This window comes from Phascolarctos cinereus, unplaced genomic scaffold (assembly GCF_003287225.1).
Source record: "Phascolarctos cinereus isolate Bilbo 61053 unplaced genomic scaffold, phaCin_HiC Scaffold_5;HRSCAF=322, whole genome shotgun sequence".
NCBI classification, from domain to species: Eukaryota; Metazoa; Chordata; class Mammalia; order Diprotodontia; family Phascolarctidae; genus Phascolarctos; species Phascolarctos cinereus.
In genome coordinates this window covers 242465375-242486490 of record NW_027555958.1, presented here as the reverse complement: position 1 = coordinate 242486490, position 21116 = coordinate 242465375, and the positions used below count along the sequence as shown (strand labels likewise).

The 21116-nt window shown below is 40.7% G+C and overlaps 1 protein-coding gene across 2 annotated transcripts in view; it reads left to right on the top strand.

The window, feature by feature from the left end:
* BLTP3A (bridge-like lipid transfer protein family member 3A) overlaps positions 1-21116 on the top strand; it is a 59320-nt gene that overhangs the window by 33623 nt on the left and 4581 nt on the right. Inside the window, exons 9-20 of one of the 2 annotated variants that reach the window (XM_020999657.2) lie at positions 5089-5175; positions 10791-10961; positions 11316-11464; positions 12148-12289; positions 12624-12817; positions 13239-14707; positions 17391-17584; positions 18626-18780; positions 18875-19025; positions 19866-20113; positions 20722-20830; positions 20953-21059. In XM_020999657.2, the coding sequence (XP_020855316.1) occupies positions 5089-5175; positions 10791-10961; positions 11316-11464; positions 12148-12289; positions 12624-12817; positions 13239-14707; positions 17391-17584; positions 18626-18780; positions 18875-19025; positions 19866-20113; positions 20722-20830; positions 20953-21059 (3176 nt within the window). Of the gene's footprint in view, positions 1-5088; positions 5176-10790; positions 10962-11315; positions 11465-12147; positions 12290-12623; positions 12818-13238; positions 14708-17387; positions 17585-18625; positions 18781-18874; positions 19026-19865; positions 20114-20721; positions 20831-20952; positions 21060-21116 lie in introns of both variants that reach the window. The other variant, XM_020999656.2, reaches the window with a different exon arrangement.

The window sequence follows — 21116 nt, the reverse complement described above, 5'->3', positions numbered from 1 at the left end:
TCAAGCATCTGGTAGAAGCTGGTGGAAGGAGAAGTGGAGCAAAAGTTACTTCTTCCTAGTTTCTTCTTCAGATTTCTTCCTGTTTCAATCTTGCCTTCAGCTGCCAAAGTGATTTTTCTAATGTGTGGGTCTGACCATGTCACCACCCTGCTCAAAACCTTCTAATAGTTCCTTGTTACCTCTGTAAGCTCTTCTGGCATTCAGAGCCTGACAACCTGACCCCCAACCCATCTTTCCAGCCTTATTATACATTATTCCTCCTTCACATACTCTTTGGTCCAATTAAATTCTTCTTCTTCTTTTTTTTGTGAGGCAGTTGGGGTTAAGTGACTTGCCCAGAGTCACACAGCTAGTGAGTGTTTTGTGTCTGAGGCCAGATTTGAACTCAGGTCCTCCTGACTCCAGGGCCAGTGCTCTATCGACTGCACCACCTAGCTGCCCCTAAATTATTCTTCTTACTGTTCTTAATACACTACTGTCTCTTTATAGTCTCTAGGTCATTGCACTGACTGTTGTGTTTGCAATGCCCTCTCTCCTCATTTCTGTTCTCATTTTTGTTTGTGTACCCCATGCCTAGAACAGCGCCTGACACAAAGTAAGCACTTAACAAATGTTTCTTGATTGATTGATGTAGGACTGGAATTGGAGGAAAGGAGCATCCTTTTTCTCTCTCCCTCTCTCTCTCTCTTTCCCAGGGCCATACTTTCCTTGAACCTAAAATTCTTGATTTATATCATTTATTTGAGCTTCTTACCACAAAATCATGGAATTTCAGAGTTGGAAAGGATCTCAGTGTTCAAACAATCTACTCCATACCTGAAAAAGAATATCTTCCATAATTTACCCCAACATAATCATCAAACCTTTGATTAAACATCTATAATGAGGAGAGCAGCCAGTTACGCATTTGGAAAGCTGTAATTGTTGGGAAGTTTTTTCCCTCACATAGAGCCAAATTTACCTCTTTTCAGCTTGATCCTAATTCTTCCTTCCGAGGTCAAATAGAACAAATCTAATTATTCTTCCATATGCCAAACCTTCTAAATATTTGAAGGGAGATGTCATATTCCTTTGAGCCTTCTCTTCTCCAGGCTTAACATATCCAGCTCCTTCAAACAGCCCTTATATGGCATGAACTTAAGGCCCTTCACCATTCTGGTTGACCTCTGGATATTTTCCACCTTATTATTGCCCTTCCTAATATGTGATTCCCCCAAATGGAAACTAATACTCCAGATGTAGTACCTTGAACCAAAAAAGGGCACTTCCATGATACATAGCATAACACAAAAAAAGACTGTATATTTCATACTTGTTTTAAAAAAAGTATATATTAAATTCTGCATGTTATTTTTATACTTGTTCTGCTCACCTGCTTCCTTCTAAATCTCTTCCTTTTTTCTTTTGTGCTTTTACAAAAATGCTTCAATGGTGCCCCTCTGTTGGCATCACTGGTTTTGGGAATCCTTTCTTCTCTAATCTCCAATTCATAATTGAGGTGGGAGGGGAGCTTGTTTTTAACAAATAAGCAGTCAAGCAAATGAATCCACATTGTGGACATGTCCAAAAGTGTAAATCTGTTAGGAGGTGAGTGACACCTTTTATCATAGGTTCTCTGAAGACATGGTTGTCATTGCATTAATCAGAATTAAGTCTTTCAAAGTTGCTTCTTAAAAAAAATTAAAAATAAAAATAACAAAGTTGTTTCTTTACCTTTCTGCTGTTGTATAAATTGTTCAACTTGGTCTGTTCACTCTGCATCAATTCATATTACTCAGAGTTTGCTGAAATCACCTCTTTCATCATTCTTATGACATAGTGATATTCTTTTACATTCTTATGCCATAATTTATTTTACCATTCCACAGTTTTTAAACATGCCTTTAGATTCTAGTTATTTTCTTTTCTGTTCCCCGCTGCCTTTGATTCTTCCTTCAGAATCAGTAAAGTTTGTTGTTTTGGGTTTTTTTTGCTTGTGGCCATTCCCTCCATTTTTTCATCCTTCCTTCTATCACTCCTTACTTATCCCTGATTGTTGTTTCCCTGTTGAGTTTGATGTATTTCTGTACCAAAACTGTGTGTTCAGCCATCCTTTGTTTCAGATATGACTGAGATTCATCTTGTGCCTGATCTTCTTACTCTTTATTCCATATTTTATGTTCTTCTTTGTGCACCTTTATTATTTATAATAGGAAGTTCCACTCCTTCTTCCTTTCTACCCTAGTGTATTCCTTTTATCCTCTCTTCTCTTTCCCCTTTTAAAACCCTCAGAATAGTACTAGTCTAACCCCAGGTCCTGTATTTTTCTTATTTAATTCTTGGACTCTCTGATGACATTAAGGTTCTGAAAGAATATTCTGTCTCTTCTCCCCATATTAGAATGGTTGTACTACATAGCATCATGCAGCTGCTTCCATTCACTCAAATAAATTAACGTTTTAGATTTCTCTGGATCCTTATAATTGTATTTAAAATTTTCTAGTCAATGCTAGGCTTTTCATCAGAAATACTTGAAAGTCCTCTGTTCCACTGAAGGTCCATCCCTCTCTATTTGCCCCCCCCTTCTCCCCCTCCCTTGCCACCATAGGATTATACTCAACTTTGTAAGGTGAGTTATTCTTGGTTGTAAGCCTGTATCTTTTGCTTTTTGGAATAGTATATTCCAAGATTTCCTCTCATTTATGGTAAGGGCCTCCAGGTCTAATGTGAATCTGACTTGTTCTTTGGTACTTGAACTGTTTTTCTTTATTGATGCTTGTATTGATGCAGGAGCTCTGGATTTTGACTATGATACGCTTAGGGACTTTTCCTTTTGATGTTCCTTTCAGGAGGTGATTTGTGGATTCTTTACCTTGTCCTTTTGTTCTAATAGATCTGAGCAGTTTTCATTTATGATTTCTTGAACCAGTATCCAGGCTTTTAGAAAAATAATCATGGATTTCAGAGAATTTGCTGATTCTTTAAATATTTCTCCTTGACTTGCTTCCCAGGTTAACTATTTCTGATGTCATATACCTCACATTTTCCTCTATTTTTCTAATCTTTTGATTTTGTTCTATTATTTCTTGCTGTCTCGTGGAGTGATTGATTTTCCTCCCAGATCAAATTTAAAATCCTCTGTTTGATTTTTTAAGTCTTTCATAATCTGGCCACTGTTTTCCTTGTCTTCTTATACTTTTTTCTGATCCCCTCCCTCCCCACTATGTTCTGTGATTCAGTCATGCTGGCCTCCTTGCTTTTCCCTTGTGTAAAACACTCAGTCTCCCAACTCCATGCATGCCTGGAATTCTCTCATTTCTGTGTCTTGATTTTTTAACTTCCATCAGGCCCCAGCCAAAATGCTACCTTCTGTAAAAAGCCTTTCCCTTTTAGTTAGATAGCACAGTGGATAGAATGCTAGGCCTAGAGTCAAATCACTAGGCCTTGAGTTCAAATCACTTATTAGCTGTGTGACCTTGGCAAATTACTCAACGTCTGTTGTTTCACCATCCATCTCACAGGGTTGTTGTGAGGATCAAATGAGATAATTTTTATAAAGCACTTCAGTAGAGTACCTAGCACTCGGTAGGTGGTTGTTTCCTTTCTTCCTTCCTAATTCCCTTTATAATGTTAATGCCTTCCTTCTGAAATTATTTTGTCTCTATCCCGTTCCACATAGTTGCATACACACCAGGACTTTTCTCTTTGGCTTTTCTTTGTATCTCCATTGCTTAGCACCGTGCCTGGCACATGGTAGGTGTTTCATAAATGCCTGTTGCCTTGACCTTACTTTCCTTCACATACTCTGTGATCCAGTGATATTGGCCTCATTTTTGTTTCTCTTACTTGGCATCTCATCTGCCAACTTTGCTTATTTTCACTGACTGTACTCCATACCTTCAGGTCTTTCCTTCCTCATCTCTTGTCTTCCCCCGCTTCCCTTGATTCCTTCAAGTTTCAACAAAACCCCCATCTTCTGTAAGAAGCCTTTTCTGATCTCCCTTAATGCCTTCTTTCTAAAATTATCTCCAATTTATTCTGTGCATATCTTGTTTAGATGTAATTGTTTAGATGTTGTCTCCCTCATTAGATTGTAAGTTCCTTAAGAGCAGATACTGTTTTTACCTTTTTTATCCCTAGCACTTAGCATAGTGCTTAGCACATAGAAGACAATAAATATTTGTTGATTTTTTTTCCTGAGTGTTTGGTTCTAGTGGGAGTTAGAATAGCACAGTGAAAAAGTGCTAGATTTGAAGATAAAGGATCTGGGTTCCAATATCAGTTTTTCCACTCACTTGTCATTTTCTTAGGACCTCACTTTCTTTATCTGTAAATGAATTAGATAGCTATTAAGGCCCTTTCCAGCTCTAAATTTGTGATTGTTATTTGTTTATAGAATTACTCATCACTGCAGACAATTGGAGGCCCAAAGCTAAAGGGAAATAAATGAGAGTTAGCTCTAAATTTCTTGGACTTTGGGTTATTCCTATACTTCCAATACCAGGGTATTGTGACAAGACAGTATGACTAGCACTTTTGCAATTTGGGGAAATGATTTTCGTTAAAAAAAAAAAAACAAAGAAAAAAATTTATTAGCCACTGTCACAGAGTGTCAGTTGAAAGACCTGAGATTAGAATTATCCTTGAGTTGACAGTTTTTCTTGTCTGGGATCCCTTTGCAGAAGGAATTAAATGGAATGGAACTTTTTTATTCTTCAGCAATGTGCCTCAAAAGGCCAGTGTCTCAATTTTTGCAAGTGATCTACAGATGTTTCCTTTAATCTGCCCTGAGTTTAGGACAGGGGTGGGGAACCTGCATCCTTGTGGCCCTCTGGGTCCTCAAGTGTGGCCCTTTGACTGAATAAACTTCACAGAACAAATCCCCTTAATAAAAGGATTTGTTCTATAAAACTTGGACTCAGTCAAAAGGCTGTACCCAAGGATCTAGAAGGCCACATGTGGTCCCAGGATTGCAGTTTCCCCACCCGTGGCCTAGGATGTCAGTAGGATATTGAACTTGTGCCTTGAATGGGCTTTGAATCTCCTTCAAGTAGCATTTTGGGCTCTTTGTGACATCTTAAGCTAATAATCTATAATTTTCTCTTCTAGGGGACTCAGCAAACAGAGTGATGGGTGGTGCCATGCAACTTACTTTCCGGAAAATGGCCTTTGACTACTATCCTTTCCACTGGGCAGGTATGAACATCTTGAACAGTGAAGGAATTACGACATTATAGTGGCATTGCTCTAGGGCCAGAGGATGGAGCCTCAGTTTCTAGGTTTCAGCGCCTGATATTTGGGAGAATCAGAGTTAGATAATTTTTATTGCTTTCAGGGGTGTTTTAAGACTTCCTCCTCAAGGAAGCATTTTCCTGTTCTAGAGATTTTGGTGTAAATTGTCCATTAGGAGCAATGAAAAGTGAGAATGGTGAGGACTGTGCTATGATGCTTCAGCTAGACTTTATTGCCCATCAAGACAAGATCTTAGCAGGGGCCTGGGGATGAGCATCTTGAATGCTATGAGCCTTGGACAGATTCATGAAAACAAATTTAGCAAAGTTTCATCCATTATTATAACTTTGTACAGAGCTCCTTAGGCTCTGCTGAGGAAGGTGGAACGGTTAGATAAGACATAGTCCTTGACAGCCTCTGACTTTGTGGATTTTGCATAAGGGGAGATCACAAATACACAGTAAGTCATGATAAGTACGTTAAAGAGGTACCAAGAAAGTATCATGCGAAATATGAAGTGAAAGGAAAGACATTGTCTATTGAGTAGATCAGAGATGATTTCATGGAGTAGGTAGTACTCCAGTTGGGCTTCAAAGACCAGCTTAGAGACTTCCAGTAGTCCAGTTAAGTAAAAGTTTGCATCTAGCTTTCTCTATCACTTCAAGAATAAGGAATGCATCAAATTAAGTAAAAGAACAACAGTTAAGAGGAAAAGAAAGTCTACAAAGTTTATCCTCACATAAAACAAAAAAGTAAAAGCCCAGTCTTCCACCTTTGTCCCTGGCCTAGTTCTGTAAGCTCCATGTAGGGGCTGCTACAAAAACAAAAGGAGCCTGGCACTAACAACAGGTAGACAGTTGGTAGCCACAGCAAAGGCTTTCATCAGTTACAGTGATGTAAGTTCCTTGTTTCAGTCCTTGCTAAGTACACGTTTTCCTTGACCTCATTTGGAATAAGTGGGGAGAAACTATTCCACCCTTCAGGCAGAACCATAGGAGTTAAGTCCCTGTAAGAAAAAAAGACCCGTGGAGATAATGAGGAAATGAGCAAAAAAGGAAAAAACTCTTAGTAACAATGAAGAAATATCATGGCGGGGGGAGGGGGGAGAGCCAAGATGGTGGAGTAAAAACAGTGATTTGCTTGAGCTCTCCCCCAAACCTCTCCTAATACCTGTAAAAATGACTCTAAAACAAATTCTAGAGCAGCAGAACCCACAAAAAGAGTAAAACAAATTTCCAGCCCAAGACAACTTGGATAGTTGATGGGAAAGTTCTGTTGTGCTGGGCTGGGAGAGGAGCACAGTTCAGCATGGTCTGCACAGGCAAAGAGAGCTAGAGCAAATCTGGAGCAGGCTTCAGGGGACTGAATCACTGGCAGCTGTGGTGTTTCCAGGCTTCTCAACCCACAAACACCAAAGACAACTTTAGAACGTGAGTAGGAGAGGTCTCTCATACCTGGGTGAGAGAGGAGTGTGGTCTGTCCCCACCTTTAGGGGGGCAGCAGCAGCTGTTTCCAGAGCTCTCGGGCCACAGACAGTGGGGGGATCGAGTGGCTGATCAGAGGAGGATTGCAGGGATCTCTTTGCTGGTGCTGAGGTAGGATTCTCTTGCTTTGCCTGTGCTTGGATCTGGGTCACAGTTCTGAGTGGCAGTCCTGGGGCAAGGAGGAGCACTGGTGTGGTGGAGCTTGTGGCAGTGGTGGAGAGGAATCTTCCTCACAGTTCCAAGGTAGAAAAGAGTGCTTCTAGTCACTCATAGACAAGAACTTAGGCCAGGAGAGGAGTAAACACCTCTCCTTTGATCATACCATCTTGGAAGAACTGAAAATTTACAGGTCCCTAAAGTATCTCTGAAAACAGCCGCACAAAACCCCTGAAGCTTGGGACAGTACACCTTCCACACTGGAAGCAGAACCCTACCTTAACAAAGAGTTAAAAAGTCAAGTAATTGGCTGGGAACATGAGCAAACAGTAGCCAAAAAATTCAGACTATAGAATCTTACTTTGGTGACAAAGAAGATCAAAACATACAACCAGAAGAAGACAAGTCAAAGCTCCTATATCCAGAGCCTTCAAGAAAAATATGAATTGTTCTTAGGCCATGGAAGAGCTCAAAAAAGGATTTTGAGAAGGAAGTAAAAAAAGGTAGAGGAAAAATTGGGAAGAGAAATGAGAGTGATCCAAGAAAATCATGAAAAATGAGTCAGCAGCTTGCTAAAGGAAATACTGAAAATACTGAAAGAAAAAATACTGAAGAAAATAAGACCTTAAAAAACAGAGTAACCCTAATGGCAAAAGAGGTCCAAAAAGCCAATGAGAAGAATGCCTTAAAAAGCAGAATTGTCCAAATGAAAAAGGAGGTCCAAAAGCTCACTGAAGAAAATAATTCCTTAAAAATTAGAGTGGAGGAAATGGAAGCTTATGACTCTACAAGAAATTATAAAACAAAACCAAAAGGATGAAAAAATAGAAGGCAATGTGAGATATCTCACTGGAAAAACAACTGACCTGGAAAATAGATCCAGGAGAGATAATTTAAAAATCATTGGATAATCTGAAGGCCATGATCAAAAAAAGAGCCTAGACATCATCTTTCAAGAAATTGTCAAGGAAAACTGCCCTGATGTTCTAGAACCAGAGGGTAAAACAGAAATTGAAAGAATCCACCAGTTACCTCCTGAAAGAGATCCCAAAAGGAAAACTCCTAGGAATATTGTGGCCAAATTCCATAGTTCCCAGGTCAAGGAGAAAATATTGCAAACAGACAGAAAATTCAAGTACTGTGGAAACACAGGATAACACAAGATTTAGCAGCTTCTACATTAAAGGATTGAGGGCTTGGAATATGATATTCCTGAGGTCAGAGGAGCTAAGGATTACAACCAAGAGTTACCTACCCTGCAAAAGTGAGTATAATCCTTCAGGGGGGAAAATGAATATTCATTGGAATAGAGGACTTTCAAGCATTCTTGATGAAAAGACCAGAGCTGAATAGAAAATTTGACTTTCAAATACAACTCCTGAGAAGCATGAAAAGGTAAACAGGAAAGACAAATCACAAAGGACTTATTAAAGTTGAACTGTTTACATTCCTGAATTGAAAGATGATATTTGTAACTCATGAGACCTTTCCCACTATTAGGGTAGTTGGAGGGAATGTGTGTGTGTGTGTGTGTGTGTGTGTGTGTGTGTGTGTGTGTGTGTGTGGACAGAGGGCACAGGATGAGTTGGATATGAAGGGACGATATCTAAAAAATTAAGGGGTGAGAGAGGATTGTACTGGGAGGAGAAAAGGAGAGGTAGAATGGGGTAAATTATCTCACATAAAAGAGGCAAGAAAAAGCTTTTACAGTGGAAGGAAAGAGGGGGGAGGTGGGAGGGAATGAGTGAATCTTATTCTCATCAGATTTGGCTTAAGGAGGGAATAACATACACACTCAATTGGGTATGGAAATCTAACTACAGCAAAATAGGGGGGAACGGGACAAAAGACGGGGGGATGATAGAAGAGAGGGCAGATACGGGGAGGGGTAATCAGAAGCAAATACTTTTGAGGAGGGACAGGAGAGCAAATAGTATGCTTCCATCTGCACTCAGACTCCATAGTTCTTTCTCTGGATGTGGATAGCACTTTCCATTGTGAGTCTTTTAGAGTTGTCTTAAGATTCTTGCACTGCTGTGAAGAGCCACGTCTATCAAAGTCAGTCATCACACAGTGTGGCACAGTGTTCTGGTTCTGCTCATTTCATTCTACATCAGTTCATGTAAGTCTTTCCAGGTTTTTTTGAAGTCTGCTTGCTCATCATGTCTTATAACACAGTAGTATTCCATTACATTCATATACCACAGCTTGCTCAGCCATTCCCCAGTTGATGGGCATCCCCTCAATTTCCAATTCTTTGCCACCACAAAAAGAGCTGCTATGAATATTTTCATACATGTGGATCCTTTTCCTATTCTAATGATCTCTTTAGGATACAGACCTAGAAGTGCTATTGCTGAGTCAAAGGCTGGCTCATTCTTGAGGTTAACTTTAATGAGTCTTCACTGAGGTCTAAGTTCTTTGTTCATGTTTCATTTATCAGTTATAATTTTTATTGTATTATGTCTATAAAAGCTGTTTTTTAATAATTCTGCTTTGCTAAATGTATGAGTTCTTTATGCCTTAGAACGTGATCAATTTTTGTAAATATGTCGCATAATTCTGAATACATAAATACATAAAAATTCCTTTTCAATAATCACTAAGACCAGTCATAGCTAAATTTTGTAATATTCTGTTCAATTTTTATTTTGCATGCCATCTTGGTGGGGGGAATTTAAAACTCAAAATTTTATGGAAGTGAATGTTGAAAGCTAGAAATAAATTATCAAGAAAAAAAATAAAAACTCCAGAATAAAAAAAATGAGTCAGAAAACAAGTCATAGAACTAAATTTTAGAAATCATCACAATGAGACAACATATCAAGATTTGTGGGGTGTGGTTAAAGAAATATTTGGGAAAATTTATGTCTCTAAATGCATTAATAAGAGAGGAAAAGTACTAATAATTATGTACAATATGCAATAATTACACCTCTTTAATTGAGTGTGTTCTCCAAGGCTCTGTCCTGTGTCCTTTCCTCAGCTTCGTATCCAAAATTGAACTCATTATCTTTCCTTCTTTACCATTCCTTCTTCCTAATTTCCCCATTACTATTAAGGGTACCACCATCCTTCCAGTTATCCAGCCTTGCAACTCATGTTTTAAGGGGAGATTTCATAACCAACCACAGAAGAGGGAATCACAAAATATTTCTTTAAAATTGGTAGGAATTCAATTGATAAGGGGAAGAGAGAACAGAATAGGTATAGCAAACAGCACAAGCTAAGTTGTAAAAACAAGAAAAACACTTGGACTTAAGTAGATGCAAGTAGTATGAGAGAATGGGGGAAAGATATTTTACTGCCTGATTGTGAAGGGCCATGAAATCAGCCACAGGAATTTGTTTTATTTGAGAGGCAATAGGAAATCACCAAAAAGGTTCAGTGTGGCAGAGTAATGTGACCAGATCTTTACATAACTGACTTTACATAACTTTACCTAACTGACAGTGGCATGAAGCATGGTTTAGATGGGGAGAGAGGAAATGGGAAAAAGTGTAAGGGGAGGGCGGGGCAAGTAGGAAGAGAAGACAAATTCAAGAGATAATTGCAAATTGAATCAATAGTACTTGTAAACTGATGGGATATGGAGAGATGAAGGAATAGAGTCAAAAATAACTTTAAGGCTTTGTGCATGGAAAATTTTTTGATTCTACTCACTGAAATAGTGAAGTTGGTTGTGGGGGGTGGAAGGGAAGTGATAGGTTTTTGTCTTGGTTTGGGAGTAGGGTAGTGGAGAAAGAACCACACACAGCACCTATAAAGCAATTTGAGCACTTATTGGCTAGTAATTGATTGCAAGGAGTGGAGATGGCTGGGGGTGTTGGAGAACAGATTTTTGTACTAGGTCTATCTAAGTAGCTTGGAAGTAAAAGGAAATAAAGATTCCTTGACCTGGATGATTTACTGAAAGCTTCTTGCTTGTCTGTTTTATAGGAGAGAATTGTAGGCACTGGGTAAGACACTGTGATGCCATGGAGACCCGAGGCCAGTGGGCTCAGAAGCTAGTGACAGAATTTCAAAGCAAGATAGAAAAATGGAATGAAGAGTCAGATCTGAAATCTTCCTTGCATCTGGGGACAGACTTACCTTTCCACAAGAAATCAGGTGGGTTGTGAAGATAATTGCCTTAGCCTATTTGTTTGCCTTTACATAGCTAATGGAGATGGAGAAATAAGTTGCCTGACTTCTGGAAAGTTGCCTCCAACTTAATGCCCATAGAAGAATCACTAAAGCTTCATCCCTCTTCAAAAAGAGCTGTAATAGTAAAAGGAAGATTACCATTACTTTTCATCAGGTTGATTGTCTTGGTCTTCAGTGGAATGATTTCTTTGATGCTTTGGTGGAGGTTTTCTCTTCCACACCCACCATGAAAACCTTTTCAGGATTTTAACTTCTTACAGCATTTATCATTTCCCTCTCCTTCAATCTGTCCCCAAACTTCCTGTTGCTATTTTGTAGGATCTTTCTCCAGTCCTCAGAAGACCCCTCTAGAGAAGAGCTCATTACACAGCTGCCAGGCTGTCCCCACTCCGCTTTGGCCCCCTGCCTGGAACCGATTGCGCTCTAGTTGTTTGGTGGTGCGCGTGGATGACTTAGATGTCTATCAGGTAAGGAGTGAGAGATAGTCTGTGCCATTGCTTCTAGACAGTTATCATATTTACAGATGGGCACGGGGAGGTGCCTGGAAGAGGGTAGTGTGAAGAAGGTTTTGGAATTTAATGTTTTGCCTGTCCTTTAGGAAGTTGGGTATCTTTCTGAATCTTATTGCTAAAGCTTGTCCAGTTTTAGGAATGTGTTCAGGGAATGCTGATGGATTTCTCCATATACCTTGCTGCTATGCATTTACTGAGACAAAGAATTGACTGATTAGATTATCATTAGTAAACACTCAACACTTGTATTGGATTTGATTAAATTGAAATCAAATTGGAATAGTGAAAACTGATTTACATATCATTCCTGTGAGAGTTTATCTAAGGGCAGCTAGGTGACGCAGTAGATAGAGCTCTGGCCTTGGAGTCAGGACAACCTGAGTTCAAATCCAGCCTCAGACAATGACATTTACTAGCTGTGTGATATTGGACAAGTCACTTAACCCTGATTATCTCACCCAAAAGTGGGGGGGAGAATGAAAAAATGAAGGAGAGTATATCTAAAATATTGCTTTCTATGGCAGACTCTTGTCTTTCACAGACAAGGGTGACAGAGATATTTACTTTGTTTCCCAAACCAAGCTGAGTTTTCTTTTGAATTTTGCTGTCAACATTAATATTAGCTCCTGATGGCTTAGGTTTCTACAGCTGGGCAGCCAAGGAAGAAGCCATCTACCCTCCTTTCATGCAACCGAAAACTCTACAATCTTCCCACTCGGGTCTCTGCCATTCATATTGAATTTACAGAGTATTACTTCCCAGATAATCAGGAACTCCCAGGTAAGCAGTTCAACATGAAGATGAAGGGTCATCTTCTAAGAATAGACTTGGTCCCTTTCTCCTTTTATGTCTTTGTGTTATACCTCAACTCTGTCAGTGTCTTATATTCTGTCTCTTCACATCTGTCAGAGCTATATCCATTGTACACATTATCTTGTTTTCTGGCTGCAAATAGTTTCCTGAGTTAAGGTTGATTTCTATATCTTGGGTTCCAGATTTGTAATCTTGACCTGGGTAGCCTCTCTTCTTCTAATTCCAAATTGGATGTTGTCTTTAATGAACCATATCTGACTATATCTGTGTTGTTGAAAGTTGTTTCTTCCCTGCTTTCCAGTTCCCTGTCCCAATCTCTATGTGCAGCTGAATGGCCTAACCTTCACCCTGGATCCTATCAGTTTGCTTTGGGGGAACCTCTTCTTGCTGGATTTATATCGAAGCCTGGAACAGTTCAAGGCCATCTACAAACTTGAGCATTCAAGCCAGCAGGATGAACACATGGATGTCCTAATGGATACCTTCCAGTTGAAGGTAGAAAGAAAAGTAAAATTTCAGTCACTTATTCTCAGCTACTACTCCCCATTGACCACAGATTTGGGTTCATTCTGGCCTGCTCGCCTAGTAAAAGAGGCAATATATATAGCATACTGGAGAAGAGCGCTAGATTTGGAATCAGAGGATGGGTTCTGCTATTTATTACTTGGATGATCTTGGATGAAGTAGACCCTTCTGGGCCCAAGATTCTTCATTTATCAAGTGAAGGGGGTGGACTAGATGATCTTTCAGGTCCCTTTTAATTCTAGTAGTTCATTGTCTATTTATGATCCTGGGAAAAACAGGTAAATAAACAAAGCCACCTGACAGCATGGATGACCTCTTTCTATTTAGTCTTGCTCGGGGGCTAAGTTGCCTAGATGGCCATTGTGAAATATATCTCACTCTCTTCCTGCAGTTGAGCCTCCCTCTGGAGAAAAAAGACTTGGCTTCCTTGCATCGTCCCCAGGCCCTCGTTATCTCCACTTCTGCCATGACTGTTACTAATACACGCCATGCCCTGCATTGTAGTTGTACAGACCTCCAGAACATCTTTCGTAGCTTTGCTGCTACTGAGTTCTTTCATTCCAACTATTCTCATTTTCCCAAAGCCCCAGATGGATTCAGCCTCCTCCACATGCTTTTCCTGCATCATGCCTTCCAAATGGACTCCCCTGTCCCTCACGTCAGTCCTCTCTTTCCTCAGAGGGATCAGGCCTCCCAAGACCTCTGGTCAATCTACTTCACCCAAATATCCCTGGACTTCGAAGGGACGGAGAACGTTAAAGGACATACGTTGAACTTTGTGGCTCCTTTCCCCTTATCCGTATGGGTGTGTCTGCCTATCTGCTGGCAGCAAGCCCAGGCTCGGAAACTGCTATTGGTCAGGGAGGGAAAGATGAAGCCATCGGCCAGTTTTGGCAGTCCTGTCCAGCCTGTGTTCCTTGCCCCAGAGTCTGGGTCTCATCAGAGGTCAAAGACAGAGTGTGATCTGAGGAGTCTTTCTGGACTTCCTGAGGTCACTGATACCCTGAGAGAAGGGAATCGAGGTGTGGATAGCAAAGGGCCCACAATGGAAATGGAGGCTACAGCAGATATCCATGTGTTAGTACACTCTTCTTCCCGTGTTCGAGTGAGGCTGAACCACTACCAGTACTTGGCTCTGCTCCGACTACAGGAGGTACTTCAGACTCTTCAGGAGCAGTTGGCTCAGGAAACCCAAGCGATGACTGGGCCTCCCTTGCCAAGCCGGACGGCTTGCATAGGGATCCTGGTCCCTAGTGCTGAGATAGCCTTACTCATGCACCCAGCCACTCCAACTGCAGAGGCTGGTTCTGCAGGCTCAGAGACCACTAGCCTTATAGATTCAGAGCTGTCTCCTTCAGAGGACAGGGAGCTGAAGTCTGATGCTTCCTCAGATAGGGGTCCATTAAGTCCAATAAAGGTCCTGGAAGACAATAGCATTGAGAATTTGGGTACTTTACAGGACAGAACAGATCTCTGCCATAGTAACGGAGTACTGCTGGACCAGGACCCCTCTTCACAGCTGGGAGACAAAGCCCATGAAGAGGAGACCCATAAATGCATGGAATCCTTACAGACTAAAAAACTGAGCAAAACCCAGGTATCTCACCTATCTGGCACACTGCAACAGGTGGTGAGTAGGGACACAGTTCTGAGTGATCAGGGTGAGGTAAACCCCATAAAGGACATTGAGGAAGAGTTGGCCAGTGCTATACATTTGACCAAGGATGCAACCAAGGAGGCCCTTCATGCTACCATGGACCTCACCAAGGAAGCCATGTCATTGACCAAAGATGCCTTTAGCCTAGGCAGGGATCGGATGACCTCTACGATGCACAAAATGTTATTCCTTCCTCCAGCCAAGTGAGTATCTTTGTCTGCTTCCTATGTGAGCCCACATACTCCCTCCCTTTCCTCTAAATCTTAGGCTCCAGAAATACCTTTGTATGCACCTTTAAAATGTGAAGCAACAGATATGTCATGCGGAAGGTTGCATCGTAGTACAAGGTAAGGGGTTAATTTTTAGACTACTCATGTTGTTAACCAGTAGTAATGGGCAAACTGCAAAATGTATATCCAGTTGGAGAGCTTATCTTTAGGGCCACATTTAGTTCTGTAAAGCAGGAGAAGCATGAGTATTTTCTGCATACAAAATAGCACAAAGGTTGCCTATGCTTTATGTCATTTCATAGAGTACAATTATTTTAAAAATAATTTATTTTTTTGTTATTCTGAATTGGACAAGCACTAATAATATAAGCTATTTCATATACTAAGGAGAATAAAAAAGGATTGTACATGAAACCATGAACCTCCATCGTGTACATCAATTCTGTACAGATTTTTAAAGTCTGTAATAATTCAACCTAAGCTGTCCTGGTTGTCTGTGCTTCCCTCTGAACCTTCCTTTTTAGCCCTGGGTGTGCCTTAGTCTGGCATCATTCTAATATCTTATATGTATTTAGCACTTTACAGTTTTCAGAGTAAGTGCTTTCATGTACATTATCTTGCACCAGATCTTCTCTAGGCTTAGCTGACCAAGGTGCCACAGCAAGTGATAAGAGCCTTGGCCTCTTGACCCAGCTGTGCCACCAACTGTCCAGGTAAACTTGGAGTCACTTGTCCTCCCTGGACAGACTCTTCATTAAGGGAGTTAGAGTAAATAATCTCTGAAGTTGATTCCAACTCTAAAAAAGGATGAATTTCTGCTTTATCTTTCTAGCCTCTTCATCCACTCTTCTACATCTACCATATGTCTTAACTGAAGTAGAATATTCACCAATCCTTAAACGTGCCCTTTGCTTTTCTACCTTCTTGCCTTTGCTCAAAGCATTTCCTCTTCCTAGAATTCTGATTTCCTCTCAACTCCACTTGTTTAAATCCTACATATCTTTCAAGACCTAGCTCAGAAGCCACCTTTTTCATTGATCCTTTGGGACAAAAGTGAACTCTTCCCTCCTTTGAAATCTGATAGCTCTTTGTATCTCTCATAATACTGATTACATATCACCTTTAGTTCTTCAGGAAATATTTGTTGAATTGAATATCCTAAGCTCATTGGGAGGTTATAAATTTTACTCAGCAAATAGTTGTTAAATGAATGATTGTTGCCATTTGCTACTCAATGGAGCAAGGGTCATAGATTGCCAGGTTTTTTTTTTATAAATACTGTCACTTAATAAAATAACTTTTTTTTTTAATTTTTAGGCAATTGGGGTTAAGTGACTTGCCCAGGGTCATATAGCTAGTAAGTGTCAAGTGGATGGTCTGAGGCTGGATTTGAATTCAGTTCCTCCTGACTTCAGGGCCAGTGCTCTATCCACTGCGCTACCTAGCAGCCCCTAGAATAACTTCTGTAAGCCTTTCAGATTAATGTTTAAGAGTACAGTCCCAAAAGTGAGGCTAAGGGGGAAAAAAGCTTATAAATATATATTTTTTTTAATTTCCCAATTATATTATTTTATTTTATCTGTTACATTTTGAGTTCTGAGTTGTCTCCTTCCCTCCCAGCCCTTCATTAGAAGAGGCCAACATTTGATATAGGTATATATATAATACATACTTCTGTTTATCAGTTCTTTCTTTGAAGGTAGATAACATTTTCCTTCATAAGTCTTTCACAGTTGATTTCAGTGATTGTATTATTCAAAATAGCTTAGTCATTCGCAGTTACTCTTCAAATAATATTGCTGTTACCACAATATGATGTTCTCTTGGTTCTGCTCATTTCATTCTGCATTACTTCATGCAAATTTTTCCATGTTTTTCTAAAACCGAACTGCTTGTCATTTCTTATAGCACAGTAGTATTCTATCACAATCATATACCACAGCTCATTCAGGCATTTCCCAATTGATGGGCATCCCCTCACTTTCCAGTTCTTTGCCACCACAAAGAGAGCTGCCATGAATATTTTAAAACATATAAGTTCTTTTCCTTTTTCCCCAATCTCCTTGGGAAACAGACCTAATAGTGGTATTGCTGGGTCAAAGGATAAACACAGTTTTTTTTAACTCTTTGGGTATAATTCCAAATTGCTCTCCAAAGTGGTTGGATTAGTTCACAATTTCACCAACAGTGTATTAGTGATCTATTTCTTAAAATATCATAGTCATTTATGGATATCTACTCTCCCTTCCCCATCCCCTTAACTATCCCCCACTCCACATCCCACAAGTCTCTTTGTAACAAAGAAAAAAGAGTTAAATAAAACCAACACAGCCCCACTGACAACATATGCACCATTTTTTACCCACAGTCCCTCACTACTTCAGCAAATAAGAGGGAGTGATATCATTTCTTCTATGGGACTGAGACCAGCTAAAAGTGTGAGAGGTGATACAGAAGGTGGTTTTAGGGGTAGGGTGAGAAAAATACATAAGTTCTGGGCTAGACTAGGTGAATTCAAGTTGGCAGCTATTGAAGAAAACCTTGATCTCTATTGTGTTGTATTGGGTGCTACATGAAGTCTAGTTCTTGTCACTGTAGATGGCTTTGAGAGGAATAAATATATTGTCTTGCCCTGTATGTTTTATTTTTGAAGCAGGGAGCTCATGGCCAAGGCGGAGGAGGGAGGAACCTCAGCAAGTGGAGGAGCTGCCAAGCTTCGTTATTTCTCAATGAAGAGGACAGTGTCCCAGCAATCACTTGATGGTCTCTCTCAGGATGGTGGTGGCCCTGAAGATAGGCTTTCAGTGGATAGTGATGGAAGTGATAGCTTCGTAATGCTTTTGGAGTCTGGTAAGTAAAAGCAGGTTAGGGGAATCCGTGTCCTCACTAGTGCCTAGATGCATCTCTGACAGATCATCCTATGTGACTTCAAGACAGCAGCATTCAAGAGTTAAAACTTCATAAAACATGTAAATTTTCTTAACTTAAAAAATGGCAGCTCTTTTTGGTGAAGGTATCGCCCCTGCAGCCGCATGGAGCTGGCAGTCCCTCCCTCTCCTCCTCCTGACTCACCACTGTTCACTTGCACCGAGGAATCAGTCGGTCAGGAAGCCGCGCCACTGCCATGGCATTCAAAGACACCGGCAGGACCCTTGTGGAGCCCGAGTGGCCATTCACCAGATCCGGATCACCCTCACCAGCTGCAGTGTGAAATCCTTGAGAAAGTGTGCTCTGACCTAATTAGAGGAGCTGAAGAAAAGAACTTGAAAGTGAAGGGACCTGTTCAAATGCCCACTAAGCCTTCAAATCACAGCTAGAAAAACTCCTTGTGGCGAAGGTTCAAAGACTTAGGATCAGTTCCAGATGAGAATTCACAAACGTCTTATTGATTTGCAAAGTCCTTCTGAAATTGTTAAACAGATCACTTCTAAGTGGAAGTCACCATTGCAAATGCCTAACCAATCATCTCTTTTAATAAATTGATTGCAGCTATTAAAAAAAATGGCAGTGGCAGATTTTTAACTTAGTAGTGGAACAAGACTGAAATTATACCTCAGAGGGGCAACTAGGTGGCACAGTTGATAGAGCATCAGCCCTGAAGTCAGGAGGACCTGAGGTCAAATCCAGCCTCAGACTAAACACTTGATACTTACTGTGTGACCCTGGGCAAGTCACTTAGCCCCATTTGCCTTAAAAAAAAATTATACCTCAGACTTTATCTTTACACCATCATAAATGTGTTTGTTAGTATTTTGTTCTTGTTACTAAGAGAAAATCTGGGACTTATGGAGAGAGGGCACCAGTCATTCAATTATTTAGCAACTCAGGTTATGGATTGTATCTTTTGACTTCTGGGCCCCAGGCCACTTCCCAAATATTTTTTTTTTTCAGAGTCTGGATTGGAATTAATACCCCCAGAACAACTCCCACCAGCACTGGATGATAGTAGTAATCAAGAGAGCCCCAGAGTGAATGATGATGGCCTAATATCTCCAGAGGTGAATAGCTCAGTTTCACCTAGCAAGAGAGACCCTATTCTTCAGCCGGTTAGTTGTCCTTCATTTCTTCTTCAGGGGTAAGGAATAGGCCATTAGCACTGGTGGCTGTAAGTCACAGGCCTCGATGATCTTCTCTTTACAGGTATCAGTTCTGGTCCTAAAGGTAAGCCAGGTGGCTCTTGGTATTGAAGCACGAGATCAGGACTTTGCTGTGGCCCTGCAGTCAGAGGAACTAACCCTCCATCAGCCTGGCATTGTGAGGCTTTGGCAGTTCCTGCATGAGCAGTGCCCAGGTAAGAGTGACTCCTGCTCTAAGAAGAATTTGTCTGGTGGGTCATTAGTGCAATTTTCCTCTGAGATAGGTTAGTAAAAAGGGCATTTGAATAGGTTCTAGATCTGGCCTCAGTTCAGTTCTTTGATATCCATGTTTCTTGTCTACAAAATTGGGACAATAGAACCCACTCTGGCTGCCTTTTAGGGTGATTATATCAAATGAGCTAATGAATACAAAAGCCAAATTATTCTATCATTGTATGTACATGGTGATGTATTGTGATCTGTCCTTACGGGAAGTGTGTTCCCATGGCATCATACTCAGTACTAAGCCTTCTCATTCTCTCTGGAAGCCCCCCAGGGGAGGAAGAATCTCATGGAAACCTCTTTTTAGCTGGAAAATGATGGCGTATTTCTGTGGCAGAAGCAGATCTGAATTTTTAATGGGTTTCCCCTTTCATTCCTTTCCCATGTTTTTCTTTCACCTTGAAGATTTAGAACACACACCAGATGTAGACTTGTTTTAGTCTGCATTTCTATCAACATCTGCATCTGCATTCTCAACTTTATCAGCATCTAGGATCCATCCCTAAATATTCATTGTCCTTTTTTTTTTTTAAAAAAAAAAAAGGGGGGGGCGGGGAGGAACTTACAAAAATTTAGAATAGGTGAGGATATGTTGGTTTCTCTGTGGGGGTATGTTTATACTGATGAGGAAACCAGAGTCCTGAGAAAGCAAGAGATCTCATTGAGCAGAAGGTCTTGTGTCTTAAGCATTGCTCCTAAGTTATTCATTCTTGTCCTGAGCATAGGTCTTAGCAGGGTCATCAGAGTGATTTGCCTTCTGTGTTCTCTGCCAGAGTCCCCAGCTCTGAAGACTTGCCAAACCAAGCCAGGTGTGGGCCTCCGATTCGAGGTAGGACCCTGTGCTGCTGTTCACTCTCCTCTGGCTTCAAAGAGTGGTTTCCTTCGTCTCTTGCTCCATGGTGGCAGTGTGGAATTGTTGACTTCAGTGCTCACTGGCCTGGGGCCCTTCTTGGAGGATGAGGAGCTTCCTGTGATTATCCCTATGCAAATTGAACTGTTGAACATGAGTATCACCTTGAAGGTGAGGAAAAACTTTTCATCTTCCTTGGCTCTGGGGCCTTTGTTGATAGTGTGCCTAGATGATTCAAGCTACCACAACCTACCTCAGGTGTCACATAGCACTGTTTAGTAAGTATACTTGTCATGTAATATTATGTATTATAATTATCCCTATTGGTGTCTTATATCCCTACTAGACTATAAGCTTCATGAGGGTAGGGACCATGACTTAAATGTTTAGTTTTCCTTAGGGATACTGTGATTTGCACAGAGTAAGTGCTTAATATGTTTGTTGAATGAGGGAGAATGGGTTGTGTGAAAAATTTGTCTGGCAGTGGAAGTTATTCATCAAATCTCCTTTCTCTTGGCAAAGCACCCTGGCCCTCAGAATCAAAAAACTTTGTTTCTCATTCTAGCTGTCATGAATTTATTGTGTGACCGTAGATCCTCCTGTAAAATAGGAGAGAATCATTCTTGCTCCTTGTACATGATGAGAATGTTGTAAGAAATGAATAGATGTGAAAGCTCCAGCTTCATGGGAAGAAGATGCTCCAGAGGGTCAAGGCAATATTATCTAGCTTGCCAGGTGCTGGCTGGGGACATCAGGAGGTTGTTTCTCCTCTTCTATAGGATGATAGCCCCCCAATTTACCCCACATCCCCAGGACCTATCCCTGTCACTCTGGCTTTGGAGCATATTGTGGTGAAGCGGGATGATGATGGTGTCTTCCACATAGTAGGTAAGTAGATCTTGCTTCTTCTTGAGTATGTCCTCCCCCCCTTCCCTTTTTTTTTCATTGTAAAGACTCTGGAATCCTTAGAGGTCACAGTTTGACACTATGCCATTGCTTTTTTTATCCAGCTGCTACCCAGGAGAAGCCATCATCAGAAGGACCTCAGTATGACAAAAAGCAACACTCAGAAGAACAGGTTGTTGGATTACCGACAGGAATGCTTTTTGGACAGCAGGTAAAGACCTGGTTGGGCAGGCTGTGGCCCCCACAAACTCACAGGTGTATGTAATCT